This window comes from Schistocerca piceifrons, chromosome 5 (genome assembly GCF_021461385.2).
Source record: "Schistocerca piceifrons isolate TAMUIC-IGC-003096 chromosome 5, iqSchPice1.1, whole genome shotgun sequence".
Lineage (NCBI taxonomy): Eukaryota > Metazoa > Arthropoda > Insecta > Orthoptera > Acrididae > Schistocerca > Schistocerca piceifrons.
In genome coordinates, this window is record NC_060142.1 from 553,098,234 (window position 1) to 553,119,873 (window position 21,640).

The 21,640-nt window shown below is 40.7% G+C and overlaps 1 protein-coding gene across 1 annotated transcript in view; it reads right to left on the reverse strand.

The window, feature by feature from the left end:
- LOC124799136 (carbohydrate sulfotransferase 11-like) overlaps positions 1 to 21,640 on the reverse strand; it is a 340,241-nt gene that overhangs the window by 15,097 nt on the left and 303,504 nt on the right. Inside the window, exon 4 of the mRNA XM_047262673.1 lies at positions 5,882 to 6,175. Within this exon, the coding sequence (XP_047118629.1) occupies positions 5,882 to 6,175 (294 nt within the window). The remainder of the gene's footprint in view (positions 1 to 5,881; positions 6,176 to 21,640) is intronic.

The window sequence follows — 21,640 nt, forward strand, 5'->3', positions numbered from 1 at the left end:
TATGAAATTTTGCAAAACCGTTAAGAGATGTGTGGAAGTGAGTGGAAAGGGCACATACTAAGGCACTTAAGTGGCAAGAGAAAATGGGATGATGTACTGTTAAGTCGCTGGAATTAAGGTTCTGCCAGTGGGTAATGTTAGTGAGCCCCAATACACCAAAGAGTGAAACAAAGAACTTTATCATGCATCACTGGGGACCATACCAAGTCACACAGATGAAATTGCCTGTAAATGTAGAATTGCATTTGTTGAAGCAAGCCAGAATTTTCCACATGGGTGTGCATCAAGCATTTTAAGGGAGCTCTAGATGTTTTACTGCAGCTGCTAGTGCCACCATGTTCAAAGGAGGTACAGGACAAGAAGGAAAGGAAGAAAGCAAAAACTCATGTGCAAGATTCCAACAAGGTACATTAAGCACCCAGTTGCACCAATGAAGGACAAGAGTTTCAGAATGTATAGAAAATATTTTCAATAAATTGTGTTATGTTTACATGATTGTCTTATTTTGATGAGATTATTGTATTGTGTTAGGTTAGTCAGATTTGGGAAGCAGTGGCTGGGAAGGGAGTGAGACAGGGTTGTAGCCTATCCCCAATGTTATTCAATCTGTATATTGAACAAGCAGTAAAGGAAACAAAAGAAAAATTCAGAGTAGGTATTAAAATCCATGGAGAAGAAATAAAAACTTCGAGGTTCGCCGATGACATTGTAATTCTGTCAGAGACAGCAAAGGACTTGGAAGAGCAGTTGAACGGAATGGACAGTGTCTTGAAAGGAGGATATAAGATGAACATCAACAAAAGCAAAACAAGGATAATGGAATGTAGTCAAATTAAATCGGGTGATGCTGTGGGTATTAGATTAGGAAATGAAACTCTTAAAGATGTAAATGAGTTTTGGTATTTGGGGAGCAAAATATCTGATGATGGTCAAAGTAGAGAGGATATAAAATGTAGACTGGTAATGGCAAGGAAAGCGTTTCTGAAGAAGAGAAATTTGTTGACATCAAGTATAGATTTAAGTGTCAGGAAGTCTTTTCTAAAAGTATTTGTATGGAGTATAGCCACGTATGTAAGTGAAACGTGTATGATAAATAGTTTAGACAAAAAGAGAATAGAAGCTTTCGAAATGTGGTGCTACAGAAGGATGCTGAAGATTAGATGGGTAGATCACATAACTAATGAGGAGGTCTTGAATAGAATTGGGGAGAAGAGAAATTTGTGGCACAACTTGACTAGAAGAAGGGATCGGTTCGTAGGACATATTCTGAGGCATCAAGGGATCACCAATTTAGTATTGGGGGGCAGTGCGGAGGGTAAAAATCATAGAGGGAGACCAAGGGATGAATACATTAAACAGTTTCAGAAGGATGTAGGTCGCAGTAGGTACTGGGAGATGAAGAAGCTTGCACAGGATAGAGTAGCATGGAGAGCTGCACCAAATCAGTCTCTGGACTGAAGACAACAACAACAACAGTCAGATTTGTATTTTCATTTGGTTATATGTTTTGGCAGTGGGGATGGTAGATAGCTTAGTGTTTGTGGACCACGTGCATTGACGCTTTTGAGAGGGAGAGAGAGAATGAAATGGATTCCTTTCCCCAGGATGAGTTTCAACCAAGGTCGAGGATGATGTTTGCAGTAATTTTGGTGAGGTTTGTCTCTTCGGTGGAGAAGTGATGGATGCACTTCAAAATCAGTAACCCAAAGGAGGAATGCTGTTCCCCAGGCATGAGGACATCATTCTGACTAGCCATCATTAGAAACTGAGATTGACTTGCAATTTGTGAGAAGTAAGAAATGAGGTACGAAGGCTGGAGGAGACACTCACTAGATTACATCTTCGTGTCGAAAGGAAGGGAGTATTCGAAGAGATATGAAGATAGTACCTGAGGTTACATCTCTTGTATGATTGGCTATAAGAACAATTGTGCCAAGTATTGGATCTAGCACCACATTTATTGCAGTGTTGAGAAAGGGGGTAGCTAGATACTGTCGGAAATTTCTGCAAAACAATTTTTCCAAAGGCATATACTGATTAAATCTGGGAATTAAATAACACATTGTGACAAGTGCTGGAAATAGTAAATAAAAATAGAGCAACTGTGGAGTTGCATACTACGCAGTTGACAAATTTGGAACAGGGCATATTAAAAATATATTAAATAATACTCAAGCAATATGGGAATTGGTTAGGAATTAGCAAAAGATATGAAAACAACCAAGGACACAGTGCATCAGAGTTTAAACATTATACAAACCTAAATGATTTTCTGTATGTCAGAATAGCAGTAGTGAGACTTCTACAGTCCGTAGCACATAGCACAGGAAATGCAATAGTGGAAGTGACAGCTTTGCAGGGAGCAGTACACCATGCAGTACATCTGTACATGGACAATTGAGTCCTACACTGCTGCCCCCAAGACACTTCCTAGAAGGCCTATGGAAGGACCAAGAAGAACTAATGGCTGACCTGACCTGCAGCATATAGTGGAACTGAAAGAGCAGGGCTTGGCATTATTCTGTCAAGTGGCAATGGCAGGAATCAGCACTGATAGAGTTGAATTTTACATACTAGTTTTATTTCCAGTAGCAAGCAATGATGCCCATTGTGAATGTTTTACAGTCTACCCTGTCCAGTGAGATGGGATGCTGTGGTTAAATATGTGCAAGGAAGGATGCAAGAGGTAATTTTGGTCTCCAAGGGGAGGGGAATCTATGTTTTAAAGTCAATGGGTGAGTTCCATCAATGGCAAAAAGAAAGAATTAGTATATAACCAACCAGGATCGTCCAGACTGACACAAAAGCATGTAACTTACAGTTATTTTCAGCTGAAATGAATGCAGAAGGATGCTGAAGAGATGTTCTGGTGCTACATCCATATGCTCAAACAACCAGTATGCACTAGATTTAATTCATGTTCATGCCAGAAGCAGTTATTGTAAATTTCTGTGAACAGGGTCAACCCAAGGGAATGATGAGACTGGAATTGAGAGTAGTGTGATTAAATATCAGTATATAAGCAGCCCAAGGTGCTACTCCACAATGTCAGTATTGGCACTGAGCAAAACAATTTGACGATCACTGGTCTAGCCTATTAACTGCTTTCAGCACTTGTGTTTTCATGGTTGGCTTGGGGATGCATTAGACACCACAGTTCCTTTGTCTGCCATATATAGAGCTTGTCGACACAACTCTCCATGTCTATTTGATGCATCTGCAGGTCCCTAATCTGTCTCTCTAGCTACAAGTCTAGCAAGTCTGAAAGGTGTTCTTCCACCTGGCCTGCACCATCATCATAACACAAAGTCACTATCTTGCTCTGCACCGTACTTGAATTTGCTGTTTTCTTTTGTGCTTTCAGGGTCACCTTTTTATAGATATTACTGTTAGTGTAGACTACAAAGCAGACACTCACAGAATAGCTCACAATAACTATTCATTTTACTGATTACAACAGCAAACTATCACTTGACAACCAATAAACAGAGAACTAACTCAATAACAAACTTACAAAGAATAAACTTGCAAACACCTCTCTGTTGGTTGACCAAAGAATAATTGTCTTCACCGATGTCTGTAACTGCTACTCCCCACAAAGCTCATTTTCCAGTAGACAGGTTCATCAGCAGACTGTTGATACTGTGTTGACCTTAACTGATAAATCACGTGTGTTACTGGAAACATTAGTGGACTTCCATGCCTCATTGGGATACACACACTATTACTTATATTTCTACTAAACATTTGACACTAAGTTTAATGTACTGGACCTTATTAGTCAGAATTCTTTCAATGCAGTCACATACGTGCAAAGACACATGATATAATCCTGTATTCAGTATCAGTTGACAACAGGGTGCAGTGTCACACAACTTCTAAAACAGCAGATGTATGGAACCTACCTGTTCATTTATGTCTACTATTTGCAAGATATTGTTTGTGAGTAGAGTAAGGTGCATTTCATATGAATATTTTTCCCGAACTATGCTATTTTTTATTATTTTATTTTATTTATTTTTTTGAGAGAAGCTACAATAACATAACAGGAAGTGGAATGTTCTTTATTACTCTACAATTGATAGATATTAGCAATACTAGTGTGCAATTCTGTGCATCACTTCTTTACACTGAGTGATGTTGCGCAGTGGTCAGCACACTGGACAGGCCAATGCCAGGATGTTTCCTTTGAAATGGCATGACCAATTTCCTTCCCCATCCTTCCATAATCCAATGGGACCAATGACCTCATTGTTTGGTCCCCTACCCTGCATCATCCAACCAATCAACCACTTCTTTATGAGAAGGGTAAAACAGGAGTGACCTGCCCTCTTTTCTGGTTGCACCCTATCCGCATGCTTGACAGCTTTGATGACTCATTCACTTTACAATGCTGCCATTTTTACGATTACTGTACAAGTTGAACTCATTAACAAGTGGACACTTCATGGGCTTCATCATTTCAGAAATACTGTCCCTTCTTCACTGAAGGAGGCTGACCATTAATATTCACTTCTCTACAGCGTGAGTGGATGAAATGCGGTATGTAAGGGGTTGTACATTCGCAAATTCTTCACTTAATGCCGGTCCTTGAAACCACATAAATAGCCTTTTGAAGAGTAGTTGATGTATACCTTGCCGGCTGCGGTGGCCGTGCGGTTCTAGCCGCTGCAGTCCGGAACCGCGGAACTGCTACGGCCGCAGGTTCGAATCCTGCCTAGGGCATGGATGTGTGTGATGTCCTTAGGTTAGTTAGGTTTACGTAGTTCTAAGTTCTAGGGGACTGATGAGCTCACATGTTAAGTCCCATAGTGCTCAGAGCCATTCGAACCATTTCAGCTGTTCCTGTATGCTGTATTTTGACACTAGTGACAATGGATATAAATGCAGATGAAACATTTCCACTGCGTTTAAAGAAGAAGAAGAAGAAGACGAAAACAAGACGTTAGTCCAGGGAATGATTTGAAATGGCCGGCCGCTGTGGCCATGCGGTTCTAGGCGCTGCAGACCGGAACCGCGGGACTGCTACGGCCGCAGGTTCGAATCCTGCCTAGGGCATGGATGTGAGTGATGTCCTTAGGTTAGTTAGGTTTAAGTAGTACTAAGTTCTAGGGGACTGATGACCTAAGATGTTAGGTCCCATAGTGATCAGAGCCATTTGAACCATTTGATGTGTACCTTTAAACGTCTAGATGTTCTTGTCTTTGAGTATGTCTGATGCTCTCCCAAATGTCTGTCAAACCTGTGACTATTTGTACTCCCTTTTTTGTATACTTTAGATATTTCCTGTTGGCTCTATTTGGGATGGGTCCAACAGACTTGTGCAGTAGTCTAGGATGGATGATCACATAAGTGTTTTGTAGCAATCGTCTTTGTAGAGTGATGAGCTGAAGCCTGCAGTTTGTTTTACCTAAGACTGGACTTAGGTGTTCATTCCATTTCATATTCCTACGAATTGTTACACCTGGGCATTTGTACGAATTGACTCATTTCAACTATAATTCACTGATGTTGTAATCTTCCTCAAATAACCTTTAACTGTTTCGTATGCAGTCTCTTTCCACATTGACAAGGCCTCATGAAGCAAAAACCAACGTGTTTCTGCAGCTTTCTAGTTTTTCACCACCGAAGAGCTGTAGCGCTGAGATCGTCTCATAGAACTGTATTATTCCGGCGAAAAAACATCACTAAAAGAAGTTAATACGTGTATCTCCGTGATTATGAAGTTGTTAAAACGGGCGTGTCTTTGTTCAACGAGCCTATGGCTTCGTCTTGGTGGAAAGAATAGAATTTTAGCTCAAAGTTATTTGATGTGAAAGCGTTAGGGGCCTCGGCAAGTACATGCCTTAAACATGGGATTTATCGCCCCTCTCTCTCGTACCTTTGGAGGTCCTTTCCTGTATTTACGGACAATCTGCGCGCCCATTCTCTGGTGGAACGTGTGCGGCAACGCGTTCTCTAGCTTGTCGCGGTAGGCGGAAAGCAGCCGCTGCAGCGGATGCCGCACGATAAGGAAGGACACGGACTTGTTGAGGGCGGCGCGCAGCTCGGCGAGCGACGGTCGCGGGTAGCGCTGGCGCGCCAGGCTCAGCGGCACCTCCTTCGTCGTCTGCAGGTACTTGGGGCTGTAGCCCGCCAGCAGGTTGAAGTTGTACATCCACGACGTCGAGGCCGCCTGCATGCAGAAATTTCAGTTATACATTTCGTGAACGCAAAACTCCTCCAAATTTCGTTTCATATATTCCCTTTGTAAGACAAGTTCCATGACCTTTTTTCCCTGAGTTTGCAATACTAAAAAGCAATAAATGTTGTTTTTATGTTACCTGTTATCTCATACAAATTCTGAAGGTGGCAGGAGTAAAATACAGGGAGCGAAAGGCTATTTACAATTTGTACAGAAACCAGATGGCAGTTATAAGAGTCGAGGGGCATGAAAGGGAAGCAGTGGTTGGGAAGGGAGTGAGACAGGGTTGTAGCCTATCCCCGATGTTATTCAATCTGTATATTGAGCAAGCAGTAAAGGAAACAAAAGAAAAATTTGGAGTAGGTATTAAAATCCATGGAGAAGAAATAAAAACTTCGAGGTTCGCCGATGACATTGTAATTCTGTCAGAGACAGCAAAGGACTTGGAAGAGCAGTTAAACGGAATAGACAGTGTTTTGAAAGGAGGATATAAGATGAACATCAACAAAAGCAAAACGAGGATAATGGAATGTAGTCGAATTAAGTCGGGTGATGCTGAGGGAATTAGATTAGGAAATGAGACACTTAAAGTAGTAAAGGAGTTTTGCTATTTGTGGAGTAAAATAACTGATGATGGTCAAAGTAGAGAGGATATAAAATATAGACTGGCAATGGCAAGGAAAGCGTTTCTGCAGAAGAAAAATTTGTTAACATCGAGTATAGATTTAAATGTCAGGATGTCGTTTCTGAAAGTATTTGTATGGAGTGAAGCCATGTATGGAAGTGAAACGTGGACGATAAATAGTTTAGACAGGAAGAGAATAGAAGCTTTCGAAATGTGGTGTTACAGAAGAATGCTGAAGATTAGATGCGTAGATCACATAACTAATGAGGAGGTATTGAACAGAATTGGGGAGAAGAGGAGTTTGTGGCACAACTTGACAAGAAGAAGGGACCGGTTGGTAGGACAAGTTCTGAGGCATCAGGGCATCACAAATTTAGCATTGGATGGTAGCGTGGAGGGTAAAAATCGTAGAGGGAGACCAAGAGATGAATACACTAAGCAGATTCAGAGGGATGTAGGTTGCAGTAAGTACTGGGAGATGAAGAAGCTTGCACAGGATAGAGTAGCATGGAGAGCTGCATCAAACCAGTCTCAGGATTGAAGACCGCAACAACAACATGTTCCCGCACAGACTGACAAGGTGGCAGGTCTGTGTTTGGGTCGGCATGTGAGTTACAGTGACATAATGGATGCTGATTGTGAACAAAGAGTGAACGTTAAGTTCTGCGTTAAGCTCGTGAAACACCTAGCGAAACGTCGACGATGATTAAGCAAGCATTTGCAGGCGAGATACTTTCAAAGAAGTCGTGATTTCGTGTGGCGCAGAATGTTTCGTGGCAGGAGAGATTCAGTGAAAGACGGCCGCAGGGCTGCTCGCCTGTCTACAGCACTTACGGATGCAAACGTGGAGCGTGTAAGCCAGTTATTGCAAGACCGTCATTTAACTGTGCTTTAGGTTTCAGAAGAACTTTACTTGAATTATGATGTGTCAAAGGATTTAGTAAAACGGAAACTTAACGCAAAACACGTCCATTACACACTAACAGACGAGCAGAAAGAGGAAAGACCAAGAATTTCTGCTAAACTACTGGGCAGAGCCAGGCGTGGTCCCACATTTATGTCAAAGATTATTGCTGGGTATGAAACTTGGATCTACCAGTATGAAGCGACGACGTGCTGGATGGCGGAGTCCTGGATCACTAGCTTCGAAAAAAGTCAAAGGACTACTTTCGAGAACAAAGACGATGTTGATCGCATCCTTTGACAGTAAATGAGTACTTCCTCATGAGTATCTTCCTCCAGGTCAAACAGTGAACCAAACTCTTTACATCGAAGTCATGGACGTTTGCGACAAGCAATTCGACATCGCTGCCATGATTGTGGCGTTCTCACGACTGGTTCTTGCTGCTAACAATGGAAGACCGCATACTGTTTTATCTGTTACCGTGTCTCTGGCCAGACATTCTGTTAAAGCCGTCTCACATCCGCCATATTCGCCTGACCTCTCGCCTTGCAGTGTTTTCTTGTTTCCGCGAGTGAAAAGGCCACAGAAAGAAAAGCTTCTTCAAGATATCATAGTCAACCAACGGGCCGGTAAAATGAGCTGACAAACATCGCAGTTGAAAATTTTCCTGCTCGCTTTCAAGACCTCCAGAAACGTTGGCAACTGTGTACAGATAGCCAAGGGGACTACTTCGACAGGAGCTGGGATCATTACTTGTAATAAAAAAAAAGTCCTGGAACTTTTCTGACAGAAGCAGGATTTATTTATCTTTGTACATTGTGTGCAGAACTGCCATTCGCAATAATAATAATTATTCTGTCAGAATAGCCTTTGTCTATGAAAGCGAATGTTCCTTTCAAAACTGCGTGTTGGGTCATCATTTGTAACTGCCGAACAGCTAATAAAATAGACCTTTTAACCAGATGTGTCCAGAGAAATTTGCCATGGGGGTAGGTGGGAGTAAGGTACTAAAATGGCATATTTTTATACGTCAAAGTTGGTGACTTTGTACAAGTGTCATCTCCAAACGACTAATTTTATGGGAGACACAATAAATGCATTGTATTCCAGAGAAATGATAACTACCCACTACATATTTTTGTATTATTTTGTCGAAAACTGACATTTTGAGACCATAGCCGTGTTTTTGGTGTGTGTATGGTGCTTTACATTATGTTTGTACTTATGAATCAAAAAAATAGCTTCGTATAGTCTTCACTACTGCATAAACACAAGCAGTCAACGCTGTAATGTAATAAATAACATGATGGAAAGTGGCTGGTTGCTGCTACCTTCTCTTTAAGTATCAACCTATATTTTTTGTAGGTAAATTTGTTTGAAAGCCTACCTTTTTTTCTAGTAGTGCTGCACATATAGACACACTGAGAATACCTACGCACGACCCAGAGAGACATATAAGGAATGAGAGAGAGAGAGAGAGAGAGAGAGAGAGAGAGAGAGAGAGAGAGGGAGTTCTACCCATCACACATTTATTAGCTTTTTTTCTGAGGATTACGAGTCCTACTTATAGAAGTTTTAACAACGCCGCTATCAATACACGGTCTCTCCCAGGAAAGCAATGAGACAGTGCAAAACAAGGCACTCAGTTATGGAGTGCAGGTTTCATTCCTGTGTCATCCTCCCTTCTACGCTGCGGTACCATGCAACAAAGGGAGGCAGGGGAAAAGCTACTTGTTTGTGCCATGCCGACTTCTGTTACTGCCTTCTTCGGCACTGTCTTTCAAATTGACTACGAAGCGTTGCCTGTCTGGGTAGTCAAACTCAGCGTACTGTACATCGCTAACTCATCTTATGGAATATAGTGTAAGCTATATACCCTACTTCCGTCTCCATAGTGTGAGTCATTTAGATTGCTGACGGGACTACGTGAATCAATAGAAATCAAATGTCACTGATCGGCTTCAGAACAAAAATGGTCTTGGTTGCCAAATCATTTAACATCAGTGATATGTTTCACCCTTTCGAGACATCATCAGATTGCGTGCAAGCAGCTGGATATGCAACCTATCCGCCATAAAGCGATATAAAATGGAGAATGTACGCCATAGTAACTGGATATGTAATCTATCCGTCATAAAAACATATACAGTGCAATGTGGATCTTGAGAACAACAGCTGACTCTGTCATAGCAGTACAAAATAGGGCTACGCTTACAAAATAAACGCGGTATGAGCCGCACACACCACCATGTATGGAGTCAGCTGGTGTGCTCAAGGTCCACCTTTTATTTGATATCCAGTTACTGCTGCGTCCATTTTCCGTTTTACATGGTTTTATGACGGATGAGTTGCATATACAGCTACTTTTACACAATCTGATGATGCCCCAAAAGGGTGAAACATGTCGCAGATATTAAATAATTTTGCAGTCAAGATTGTTATTATTCTGAAAAAATTCGAAACTGGTTGCTGTAAAGCCCTGCTACAGTGGAATGGAGTAACTTTCACTCATAAGTATTAACTCATTTCTGTCTGCCGCTGATGTGAACTAACTAACATCACTGTTTGGTGTATCTACAGAATACTTCACATCTATCTTAAAGCGTCTAAGCATGTCCGTAACGCTGTCCCGTTGGTGCATCAAACCCGTGACACAGAGCAGATGTGATACGTAATCATCGCTGAAACGTTATATGTAGTTGACTTTGAAACCATCTTATTGACATGTTAATTCCATGAAACACAGCGTTCAAAAATGGTTCAAATGGCTCTGATCACTATGGGACTTAACATCTATGGTCATCAGTCCCCTAGAACTTAGAACTACTTAAACCTAACTAACCTAAGGACATCACACACGTCCATGCCCGTGGTAGGATTCGAACCTGCGACCGCAGTTCCAGACTGAAGCGCCTAGAACCGCTCGCCCACACCGGCCGGTAGCATCACCAGGAAGGATTCAGGATTCACACTCATTGCAGTGGAAGTTCGAAAACATAACAAACAAATTTTTTTTACGTGCGAAATTTAATGATTTTTTCGCTTACTAATGGCTGCATTTGTTACTAAACGTACACTTTTCTTCATAAGTTAGAGAGATTCTTCGATGAATTTTGCACAGCATACATACCATACGCACAGGTGCATGAAACTCTACAATTTATTTAATTTCAAAAATGGTTCAAATGGCTCTGAGCGCTATAGGACTTAACATCTATGGTCATCAGTCCCCTAGAACTTAGAACTACTTAAACGTAACTGACCTAAGGACATCACACAACACCCAGTCATCACGAGGCAGAGAAAATCAACACAGCGTTATCGACAGTGGTAGGGAAGATGTCAACAGGGCTCTTCATATTTGATTTTAATCGACGCATATACTCCCATAACCATGTAGGTAGAATATTTTTACCTCCATGCCCATAACTCACCACGACGAGAGTAGAGCCAACGGTAGAGCGCACGTATATAGTCAAACCTCGATATATCGACCCTCGATGTTTGAAGACCTGTCTATATCGAATTTTTTCTTCATTCCCTGCCGTTGAAAGTCCAAAAGCTTGATATTCCAAAGAAAACCCGCCGTTATATCCAAGTTTTTGGAAGGCTTGAGAAGGACAGATTTTATCTGTACGTATCGAAGTGTTTGTTTTGCTTTAGTGTGAGCGGTAAGCATCATCCAATGGCCCTAAGCGGAAATACCCGACAATCGCTGAAAAGCTAAAGTTAATTGATGAAGTGAAAGCAGGAGTGAAAAAAAGAAAGACATAACTGCAGAGTTTGGGATTCCGGCAAGTACACTGTCCGCAGTAATCAGGAATGAAGACTGTGTAATTACCACAGATCTGAAGGGACACATCGCAAACGACAACAAAAGACGGAGTTTCCAGATTTAGAAGAGAATTTAGTGCAGTGGTACCAACAACAGACGTACAATAATGTGGACATTGGTGGACTTAGTTTGAAAGAAAAGGCAGATTATTTTGCAGCAGCATTGTGATATGATGTCTTTCCTGTGAGTAACGGATGGGTTGAAAATTTGAGGAAACAACATGGTCCAAAAGGTGAGATAACAAAATTTGTCATGAGTGGAAGAGAATGCAGAGGCTCCTTCAAGATTACAATATGGATGAGGTTTTTAACGCAGGTGAACTTGAACTGTTTTTGCAAGTGTCTTCCAGACAAAAGTATGAGCTTCTGAGGAAAAAAATGTCACAGGGGCAAGCTAAGCAAAGATCATGTTACTGTTCTGTTATAGTAACAGCAAATATGACCAGCACAAAAAGACTCAAGCCAATTATGATAGGAAAACCTAAGAAACCGCGATGTTATTTCTGGGTGTAAGTCGTTCCCTATGGAGTACACTGGGAACAAAAAAGCATGGAAGACTTCAAAAGTGTTTTCCAACGGGTTAAAGGATTTTGATAGAAAAAGACTTAAAAATCGAAAAGTTGTGTTGTTTGTGGACAGCTGCAGTGAGCACAATGCTATCCATCCACTAAAATCCGTGACAGTACAACTTGTGCCAGCTAATACTACATCGAAATTACAGCCCTTAGATCAAGGAATAATCAAGAACGACAAAGAAAACTACTGGTATGAAGTGGTCCGAATGATAGTCCGCAGTATTGATGATGACAACAATACAACTATCTGCATTTTAGATGCTATGAGAATGCTCGATAAAGCGTGGAGCAAAGTGAAGGAGCAAACGACCGTCAATCGTTTCCAAACATGTGGATGTTCGACGACAGGTAAAAACGAGCAGCTGATGGGTTTAATATAAAATATTAGCTTGATTCTGACACAGGTTTATGGGAACTTTGATTCAAGTTCTTATTTTGTACAGTTCTTACAGGAGGCAAGGCATCCCTTGTCAGTATCGCTGGGTCTGAATGAACGAAGGTTGCGACTCATTTTAACACCGCTAACGTTCGTTTTGAAGATTTAGTGGCTGTGGACAACGATGTCTCAGTAGCATGATCACTAACGGACGCCGCCATTGTTGACTCCGTGAAGACAGGGAACGAAGAGGAAGGCGGCAACTATGGCGAACAGGATGGGGCAAAGAGGAAGGGGGAGGTCGAAGAAGCACCGTCAGTGACGGCCAGGCAGGCAAAAGCGGCTATCGTCGCAATCAGAATGTACATGGATAAGTATGAGGAGGAAGAGAAAATGTGTTCTCAGCTATTGTAATCATAGACAATGAAATTGACTATAGGTGATCAAAAGCTTAAAACAAGCTAGAATTACAATTACTTTTAAAGTCAATGATTTATAGAAATTTTAATCTACACACTACATGTTCTTTTATTGAATTTAATTTTTTTCACATTGAAAGTATTTTATTTTAAACTTATGAGTTGTTGTCTATTTCAGAAGAAATAAAACAATATGCATAACAATCTATCCCGATTTCTTTTTTATGTTACCAAACCTAAACATATACCTATATCACACACAAACGCAAAAAAAATACAGTACATTAATAAAAAGAATTGTGGGTTGTAAACCTTCTTTATCTCAGAAACCGCGTTATATCGAACCCTCGGTATATCGAATGAATTTGCCTTCCCTAGAGATTCGATAAATCGAGATTTGACTATTACTGTTGTAGTCAAATGGCATAGACCTACTTTTGTTGATATTTTTATTTCAAGCCCTCTTACAGGCTATCGACAAACATTAACACATAGTTTAATTTTCAGATAAGAGAGCACGATCAGACTACCCTGGGACGTGTTGCATCTCTGATTCGCTACATTAAACATAGAAAGCTGAGTATGGCATTGCAAAATGGAAAAAAATTCTGGAAAGTTGTGATAAATAAATTACAGCAAATTTTAAACAGCGGATTTTACTGGAAAACTAGCAAGATTAAAGCTTTTGTAGAAATTCGACAATGTAACTCATACTGTAGACTATGAGCGAGATGAAAAGTATTGATGTTTCAGAAAACAACTCTCACCTTTCAGACGAATGACATTTTGCATAAAGGCTTTGCTACAACGGAAACAATAGCCTCCACATGCTGGGACTGTAGCCAGCAGCAGTAGGCGCCGGGAATCGATAGAAAAGAGAGTTTAACTCAGGGCAAATGCTCGTATCTGCCTTGAGTTTAACTCAGCGCAAAATCACAGCTGCCCCATAGAAAACGACATTTTCCATGAACGATATGATAACCGAAGAAACGTAAGTTATGCAGTGATTGTTGAAGCCATTGTATTTTTCACTGTCTTCGTCCACGTCATGCTAAAATTGGCTAAACCTGCTATTTTGCCCCCCCCCCCCTCCCCCTTGCTTTCAACACAAACGTATTACAAATTCGTGCCACATGTAAAATTACCACTGCCTTGTGATGGCATAAAGCAGGTATCGTGTCTAATTAGGTCGGAATTGAACTCTGGAAATGTTACCTGCAAGTGAGAGACGTCTTTATGTGAAATACTTGCATAGACTTAAAAGGTTGGAGAGACTGTAAAACGTGCAACGAAAAATGCAATGACGCAAGAACACCAGACAGTGACAATGGGGAAACTGGAGAAGAAGAAGCTGAAAGCACTTTAATCATGGTGCTGGAGAGAAAGAAGTTCAAAGTTAGGCAAAGTCACAAAAGTACGAACATGGATGCGTTGCAGTGGATGAAGAAAGAAATGTGTGGAAAAACGAGTTGGTGGAATGTGTGCTACAGCAACTGGGTTTTATTAGTTTGGCCGTGCAAGGCAAGACTTGCAAGTGAAGTAACTGATTCGACTACGATGCACATATGATTAAGAACATTCCGTTTTCTGCGAATACGGGAACGATTGAAGTGGTAAAGGATGTAGATAAACTGAGGGCAGTATGAATCAGTCAAAAACTGTCGTAACTTCCATCCTACACCTCTTTGACGTCAGCTTACAACAGATTAGAAGGTATTTCAAACACATACGATATACAGTAATATGTAGAAGTCTAGAAGATAAAGCATGAAGGTATAATGCTCTGACGCGGCTTGTATCGTGATAAAAAGTACCATTCAGATTTTACCCTATATAACGATTTATTTCTCCACGGTAAGTTTCAGGTTTAGGCAATCTTCGTATGGTGATGTACAGACATTGTACAAAACAAACAAAAGTTTTCGCATTACTAAGAAATGTTACGTCGTTCTGTTAATAATGTGACCAATATTGTTTCTCTTGTTTGAGGCATCGTAATGGTTTACATTAATTTTTGCTGATCTCGTGTGGACACATTGTAGTCCCTTCATGTTAAAATTAATTACAGTGCGAGGTGCAAGATACAGGCCGGCCGGAGTGGCCGAGCGGTTCTAGGCGCTACAGTCTGGAACCGCGCGACGGCTACGGTCGCAGTTTCGAATCCTGCCTCGGGCATGGATGTGAGTGAGTTTCTTAGGTTAGTTAGGTTTAGGTAGTTCTAAGTTCTAGGGGACTGATGACCTCAGAAGTTAAGTCCCATAGTGCTCAGAGCCATTTGAAGCATTTTGCAAGATACAAATCCGCGATTAGGTCGATAAACAACAGATAGTGGATTCGTCACTTATACTTAGCTTTATAATCATATTCTCCATTTTGATGATCTCTGTTTGTCATCGGACAAAGCCTTTTCCTTGTGCTCATTTGGGTTACTTGAGAAGCATAAAGCAGATGTCTGCTGCAGAACCATCGAATCAAGTCACACGTTGGTCAACACCTCTCAGCACCTGAGCGCTATCTGCTAAACTTCCATTCTATTCTTCCTGTCGATAAATGTGCTGATGTCTTGAGTGCTAGCGAGACCTTATCATAGATTGCTGCTCAACTCTTGACGTCAGTTTCACTTCACCTGAGGCTATTTTGTAACTTATTTCATTTGTGTTCATCAGTATCGCTGGCACAAGCAGTATACCTTACTCTGAACCAAATGAGTGTTTCTATAAGTGAAGAACACATTTTACATCTACATCTACATTTATACTCCGCAAGCCAACGGTGTGTGGCGGAGGGCACTTTACGTGCCACTGTCATTACCTCCCTTTCCTTTAGACGGCTGCTCTACCTTTACTAGACTCAGTATGTCTAAATACTTCGTGTGGTGTATTTCTAACTTGGCTGCATAGCACATGGCTTCTTCCTTCATGAGGAATGAGAATAATTACCATCTAAATATCAAGCCTGAGAGATTCAAATCGCCTTCTGGTCGTCCTGATTTAGACGTCCACCCTTTCTCTCAGTCGAAGCTGGTGAATGCAGGGATGGTAGCTTCAGTTGGGCCTACGGCTCCTTTCTCCCTCTACTCTTCTCTAATCAGAACTAGTGCTACATTTATAGTCTTCAAAGCTGAGAATTACATAGTAAAAAAAAAAAAAAAAAAATGAAAGAATTTTGTTAGTGGACGTGCGAGATTTCAGGGGAAGTAGGGAACATCAAAGATATAAAGATGGGACGGGAGAAATCTTGTAGCATGAAGCACTGGCTGGGACTGATAGAACAGTCGAGTGAATCTGCTTGTTTGGAACATGTCGTTATTTGGAAACCAAACGTGAAGCGAAGCAAAATGAGAAAATGGAATAATTTGGGCAGCAAAATAACTGACGATGGCCGAAGTAGAGAGGATATACGAGGTGCGGCTAGAAAAAAACCGGACTGATGCTGGAAAAAACATTTATTTACAATTATTTACAATTTCATGTTATCTCCTTTAATGTACTCTCCTCCTCGGTCTCTACACCGCTCCATACGAATTTTCCACTGTTCATAGCAATGCTGCAGATCATTTTCGGTAAGTCCATACATTACTTCCGTCGCTTTTTCTTTTACTGCTTCAACAGTCTCAAATCTAGTTCCTTTCAAAGCTGACTTGAGTTTAGGGAAAAGAAAAAAGTCACAGGGGGCCAAATCAGGTGAGTAGGGTGGATGATCTAAGATGGGAATGTTGTGTTTTGCCAAAAATGTCTTCACTGACAACGCACTGTGAGCTGGGGCATTGTCTTGGTGAAGGATCCATGACTTTTTTCTCCACAAATCGTTCCGTTTTCTCCGTACTCGCTCACGTAGGGTAGCCAGGACGCTAATGTAGTAATGCTGATTCACTGTTTGTCCCTCTGGTACCCAATCAATGTGCACAATCCCTTTGATGTCAAAAAAAAAAAACAATCATCATTGCCTTGAATTTCGATTTTGACATTCGTGCTTTTTTTTGTCGTGGAGAACCAGGAGTTTTCCAATGCATCGATTGGCGTTTAGTTTCGGGATCGTAAGTAAAAAACCACGATTCATCGCAAGTAATAACATTTTGTAAGAAGGTGGGATCACTTTCAATGTTTTCCAGGATGTCAGAACAAATCATTCTTCGGCGTTCCTTCTGTTCAATTGTGAGACACTTTGGAACCATTTTTGAACACACTTTGTTCATGTTGAAACTTTCATGAAGAATCTGCCTAACACTTTCCTTGTCAACTCCTGTTAACTCAGACACTGCTCTGATTGTTAAACGGCGATCTTGTCGAACAAGTTTACCGATTTTTTCAATGTTTGCATCAGTTTTTGCTGACAATGGTCTGTCAGTGCGAGTGTCATCACTGGTGTCTTCGCGGCCATCTTTAAATCGTTTAAACCACTCAAACACTTGTGTTCGCGATAAACAATCATCGCCGTACACTTGTTGTAACATTACAAACGTTTCACTTGCAGATTTTCCTAGTTTGAAACAAAATTTGATGTTAACATGCTGTTCTTTCTGTACACTCAACATTTTCCGACGCACAGACAAAACGTCAACTACTTAAAACAGACGCCACGGGCAGACTGAGTGCAGGAGGCAGATGAAACTCGTGCAGTAGGCGGAGCGAGAGTCACGTGACAGGCCACGCGACTTTCAGCCTTATTGCATTCGTTTTATTATTTCACCAGTACTAGTCCGGTTTTTTTCTAGCCACACCTCGTAAAATGTAGACTGACAATGGCAAAAAAAGCTTTTCTGAAGAAGATAAATTTGTGAACATCGAATCTAGATTTAAGTGCTAGGAAGTCTCCTGTGAAGGTATTTGTCTGGAGTGTAGCCGTGTGCTTTCGAAATGTGGTGCTACAGGAGAATACTGAAGATTAGATTGGTCGATCACGCAACTAAAGAGGAAGTACTGAATAGAATTGGGGAGACAAGAAATTTGTGGCACAATTTGACCAAAAGAAGAGACCCGTTGGTAGGACACATTCTGAGACATAAAGGGATCACCAATATAGTATTTGAGGGAAGTGTGTTGGGTAAAAATCATAGAGGGAGACCAAGAAATGAATAAAATGAGAAGATTCAGAAAGATGTAGGTTGCAGTAGTTATTCGGAGATGAAGAGGCCTGCACACGATAGCGCAGCATGGAGAGCTACATCAAACCACTCTCTGGACTGAATACCACAACAACAACAGTCACTGCAGAAATTACACAAATTGTTTCACAATGTAACACTGCGCCCACTGTTAGCTGATGTCAGAACTGTAGTGACGATACCAGGTTTCCATTTTATGTATCGGAGCATCCGATTTGCCGCATGAAATACAGAGTTAGCATCTTTCTATAACGAGTGATGCTGTTAAGCTCAGAAAGAGGATTGGGTATTAGTATTATGCATTGCATAGCTTTGCGATTAAGTTTTTCCAGAAAAAAGACGGAAAATACACAATGTGAAAGTGTCATGTGCAATAATACAGTTCTGCGACATAAAAATTGTTTCAAATTTATTAAATGATTTTTACAGTGTTTTTAACGCTGATTTCGGGAAAAATAGTGAAAAAATTCCATCACGTTCAGTTATTTCACAAACTGCATGTCTGGTTTTGGCTTTTTTCGATATTTCAGCACTCTAGTGAGTTTGAATATTGGTTTTTAGGATCTGCATAAACTGTTATTTAGCTGTTTTTATATTAGATATACGTAAAATAAAGAGTAATTAGGAGAAACCAGCAGTATTTTCATGTCAGTGCCTGTCTGTCGCGCTGCCCCTTCCCCCACCATCACCATGCAGTGAGCTTCTGCTATTGTTCTTTAGTTCACAGTACCTCTTCACTCTATACTGTTCATGTGTTGTTGTTACTAGTGCTTTAAAGTAGTGACTATTTTCTTGTGTTGTGAAGTTATTTTATGGACAATGGGAAATGGCTACCAGAGGATGTATAAACTCGCCAGATTGCTTCTGCTACATTTGTGGTAAATATACCGTTAAAAAGCAACAAAGAAACATTTCCGATTTTGTTGAAAAAGTATATTTCACCTATTTTGGTATAAAGTTAGGCGATCAAGATAAGTCTTGGGCCCCACATAAAGTTTATTCAGTGTGTCTTGAAGAACTGAGACAATGGTTTCAACGAAAAAGCAGTCCTTACGTTTTGGAATACCAATGGTTTGTAGGGAGCCCAAAAATCATAGTGATGACTGCTATTTTTGTTCTTGCAACGTACGAGGTTTCAATTTGAAAAACAAAAAGGATATTTCTTATCCTAACATTCAATCAGCCATTCGCCCTGTTCCTCATGGACCTGAAGTACCAGTACCGTCTCCTCCAGATTCTTTGGATGATATAGATGATCACGAGCCATTGGCCCAGCAAGGTGATAGTGAAGAAGACAGAGATTGCTACGATCCTGGAACAACCGATCCCATTCCATTCTCAAAATCTGAACTGAACGATTTAGTTAGAGACCTAGGCCTTTCTAAAGAGTCGGCAGAGGTTTTAGGATCTAGATTGAAAGATAAACGTATGTTGGCTCCAGGTACATCCTTTTCTTGGTATCGATCGAGGGAAAAGGAGTTTGGTATCTTTCTTCTCTCAAGAAGGTGACCTGGTGTTTTGCAGTGATGTTCATGGACTTATGGCAAGTTTCAAAATATAATATGCTCCTGATGAGTGGAGACTTTTTATTGATTCTTCAAAAAGAAGCCTTAAAGCAGTACTCCTACACAATGACAGTAAGTATGCTTCTATGCCAGTTGGACACTCGGTTCACTTAAAAGAATGTTACGAAAACCTTGAACTGGTTTTAAGCAAACTCTGCTATTCAGACCACAAATAAACACTATGTGGTGTTTTAAAAGTGATTTCAATGCTGCTTGGTCAACAAAGTGGCTATACAAAGTTCTCTTTCTTTCTCTGAAAATGGGACAGGAGAGACAGAAAGTAACACTACATAAAAAAAGCTTGGCCCTTGAGAAAAACCTTACAGGTTGGGGTTAAAAATGTTGAGAGGAAAAGCCTTTTGGACCCCAAAAAGATGTTACTTCCACCACTTCACATTAAGTTGGGGCTGATGAAACAATTTGTTAAGGCATTGCCAAAAGAAGGGGAGAGTTTCAGATATCTTTGTGGACAGTTCCCTGGTTTATCCGAGGCAAAGCTAAAGGAAGGAATCTGTGTCGGACCAGACATTAGAAAACTAATGGCAGATCCCAACTTTGTGGACAAAATGGAAACAAAAGAAAAGGCAGCATGGACATCTTTTAAATTAGTTGTTACCGGTTTCCTAGGAAACAAAAGAAGTCCAAACTAGAAGACAATCGTCGCAGACATGCTCGACAACTTTAAGAAACTGGGCTGTAACATGAGCATTAAGTTCATTTTCTCCACTGACATCTTGACTACTTCCATGCAGACCTTGATGATGTAAGAGAAGAGTAGGGCGACAGATTCCACCAAGACATCAAAGAAATGGAAATAAGATATCAAGGAAGATAGAACGTCAACATGATAGCGGATGATGAAAAGAGATTATCCTCAACGAGTCCACAGCCGGAAAAGCAATAAAAGAAGCTTCGACAGAAAGCGAAAGCGTTATTATAAGGACTTATGAGCTTAAAGAGAAATGGAAGTGTACTGGAAATGTAGTTTAGAACATGATTTATAAATAAAATAAAATTTTATAACGTTGGGAAAAACGTGATAAATTGCTTAAATTTTGTTAATATACCCAAAAATACCCCCTTTTTTGTGAGAAAACCTGACGTGATAGAAAAAAATGGATTGCATTTTTGAAATCAGCGCTGAAAGGTACATAAAAGTCAGTTATCAAATTTCAATCAACTTTCAAATTATATTTTTTTGCAGACCTGTGTAATATATGTTTTATTATCGTTGTTATTATTGATTAAGAGCATTACATTTTTACCAAAAAAAGTTCAAATGTGTGTGGAATCTTATGGGACTTAACTGCTAAGGTCATCAGTTCCTAAGCTTACACACTCCTTAACCTAAATTATCCTAAGGACAAACACACACACCCATGCCCGAGGGAGGACTCGAAGCTCCGCCGGGGCCAGCCGCACAGTCCATGACTGCAGCGCCCTAGACCGCTTGGCTGATCCTGCGCGGCATTTTTATCAAACCAATACACTGTGTTGTGTTAAGACTTCAGTGTATATACAATGAACCGCACAACAAGTGTTTTTAACTAACAAGTGCATCGAATCTAGATATAAGTGTTAGGAAGTCTTTTGTGAAGGTATTTGTCTGGAGTGTAGCCATATATGGAAGTGGAACGTGGACGATAAACAGTTTAGACAAGAAGAGAATAGAAGATTTTGAAAAACGGTGCTACAGAAGATTTGTGAAGATTAGATGGGTTAATCACGTAATTAATGAGGCTGTACTGAATAGAATTGGTGAAAGAAGAAATTCCTGGCGCAACCTGACTAGAAGACGGAATCGGTTGATAGGAAACATACTGAGACATCAAGGGATTGCTAATTTAGATTAGCGGGAAGTGTATGTGTGTTTGTGTGTGTGTGTGGGGGGGGGGGGGGGAGGGGGGTTAACATCGTAGAAGGAGAGCAAGAGATGAATACAGTAAGCAGCTTCAGACGGATGTGGGTTGCAGTAGGTACTGGGAGATGAACAGGCTTGCACAGCATAGAGAGCTGCATCAAACCAGTGTTCGGACTGAAGACAGCAGCAACAG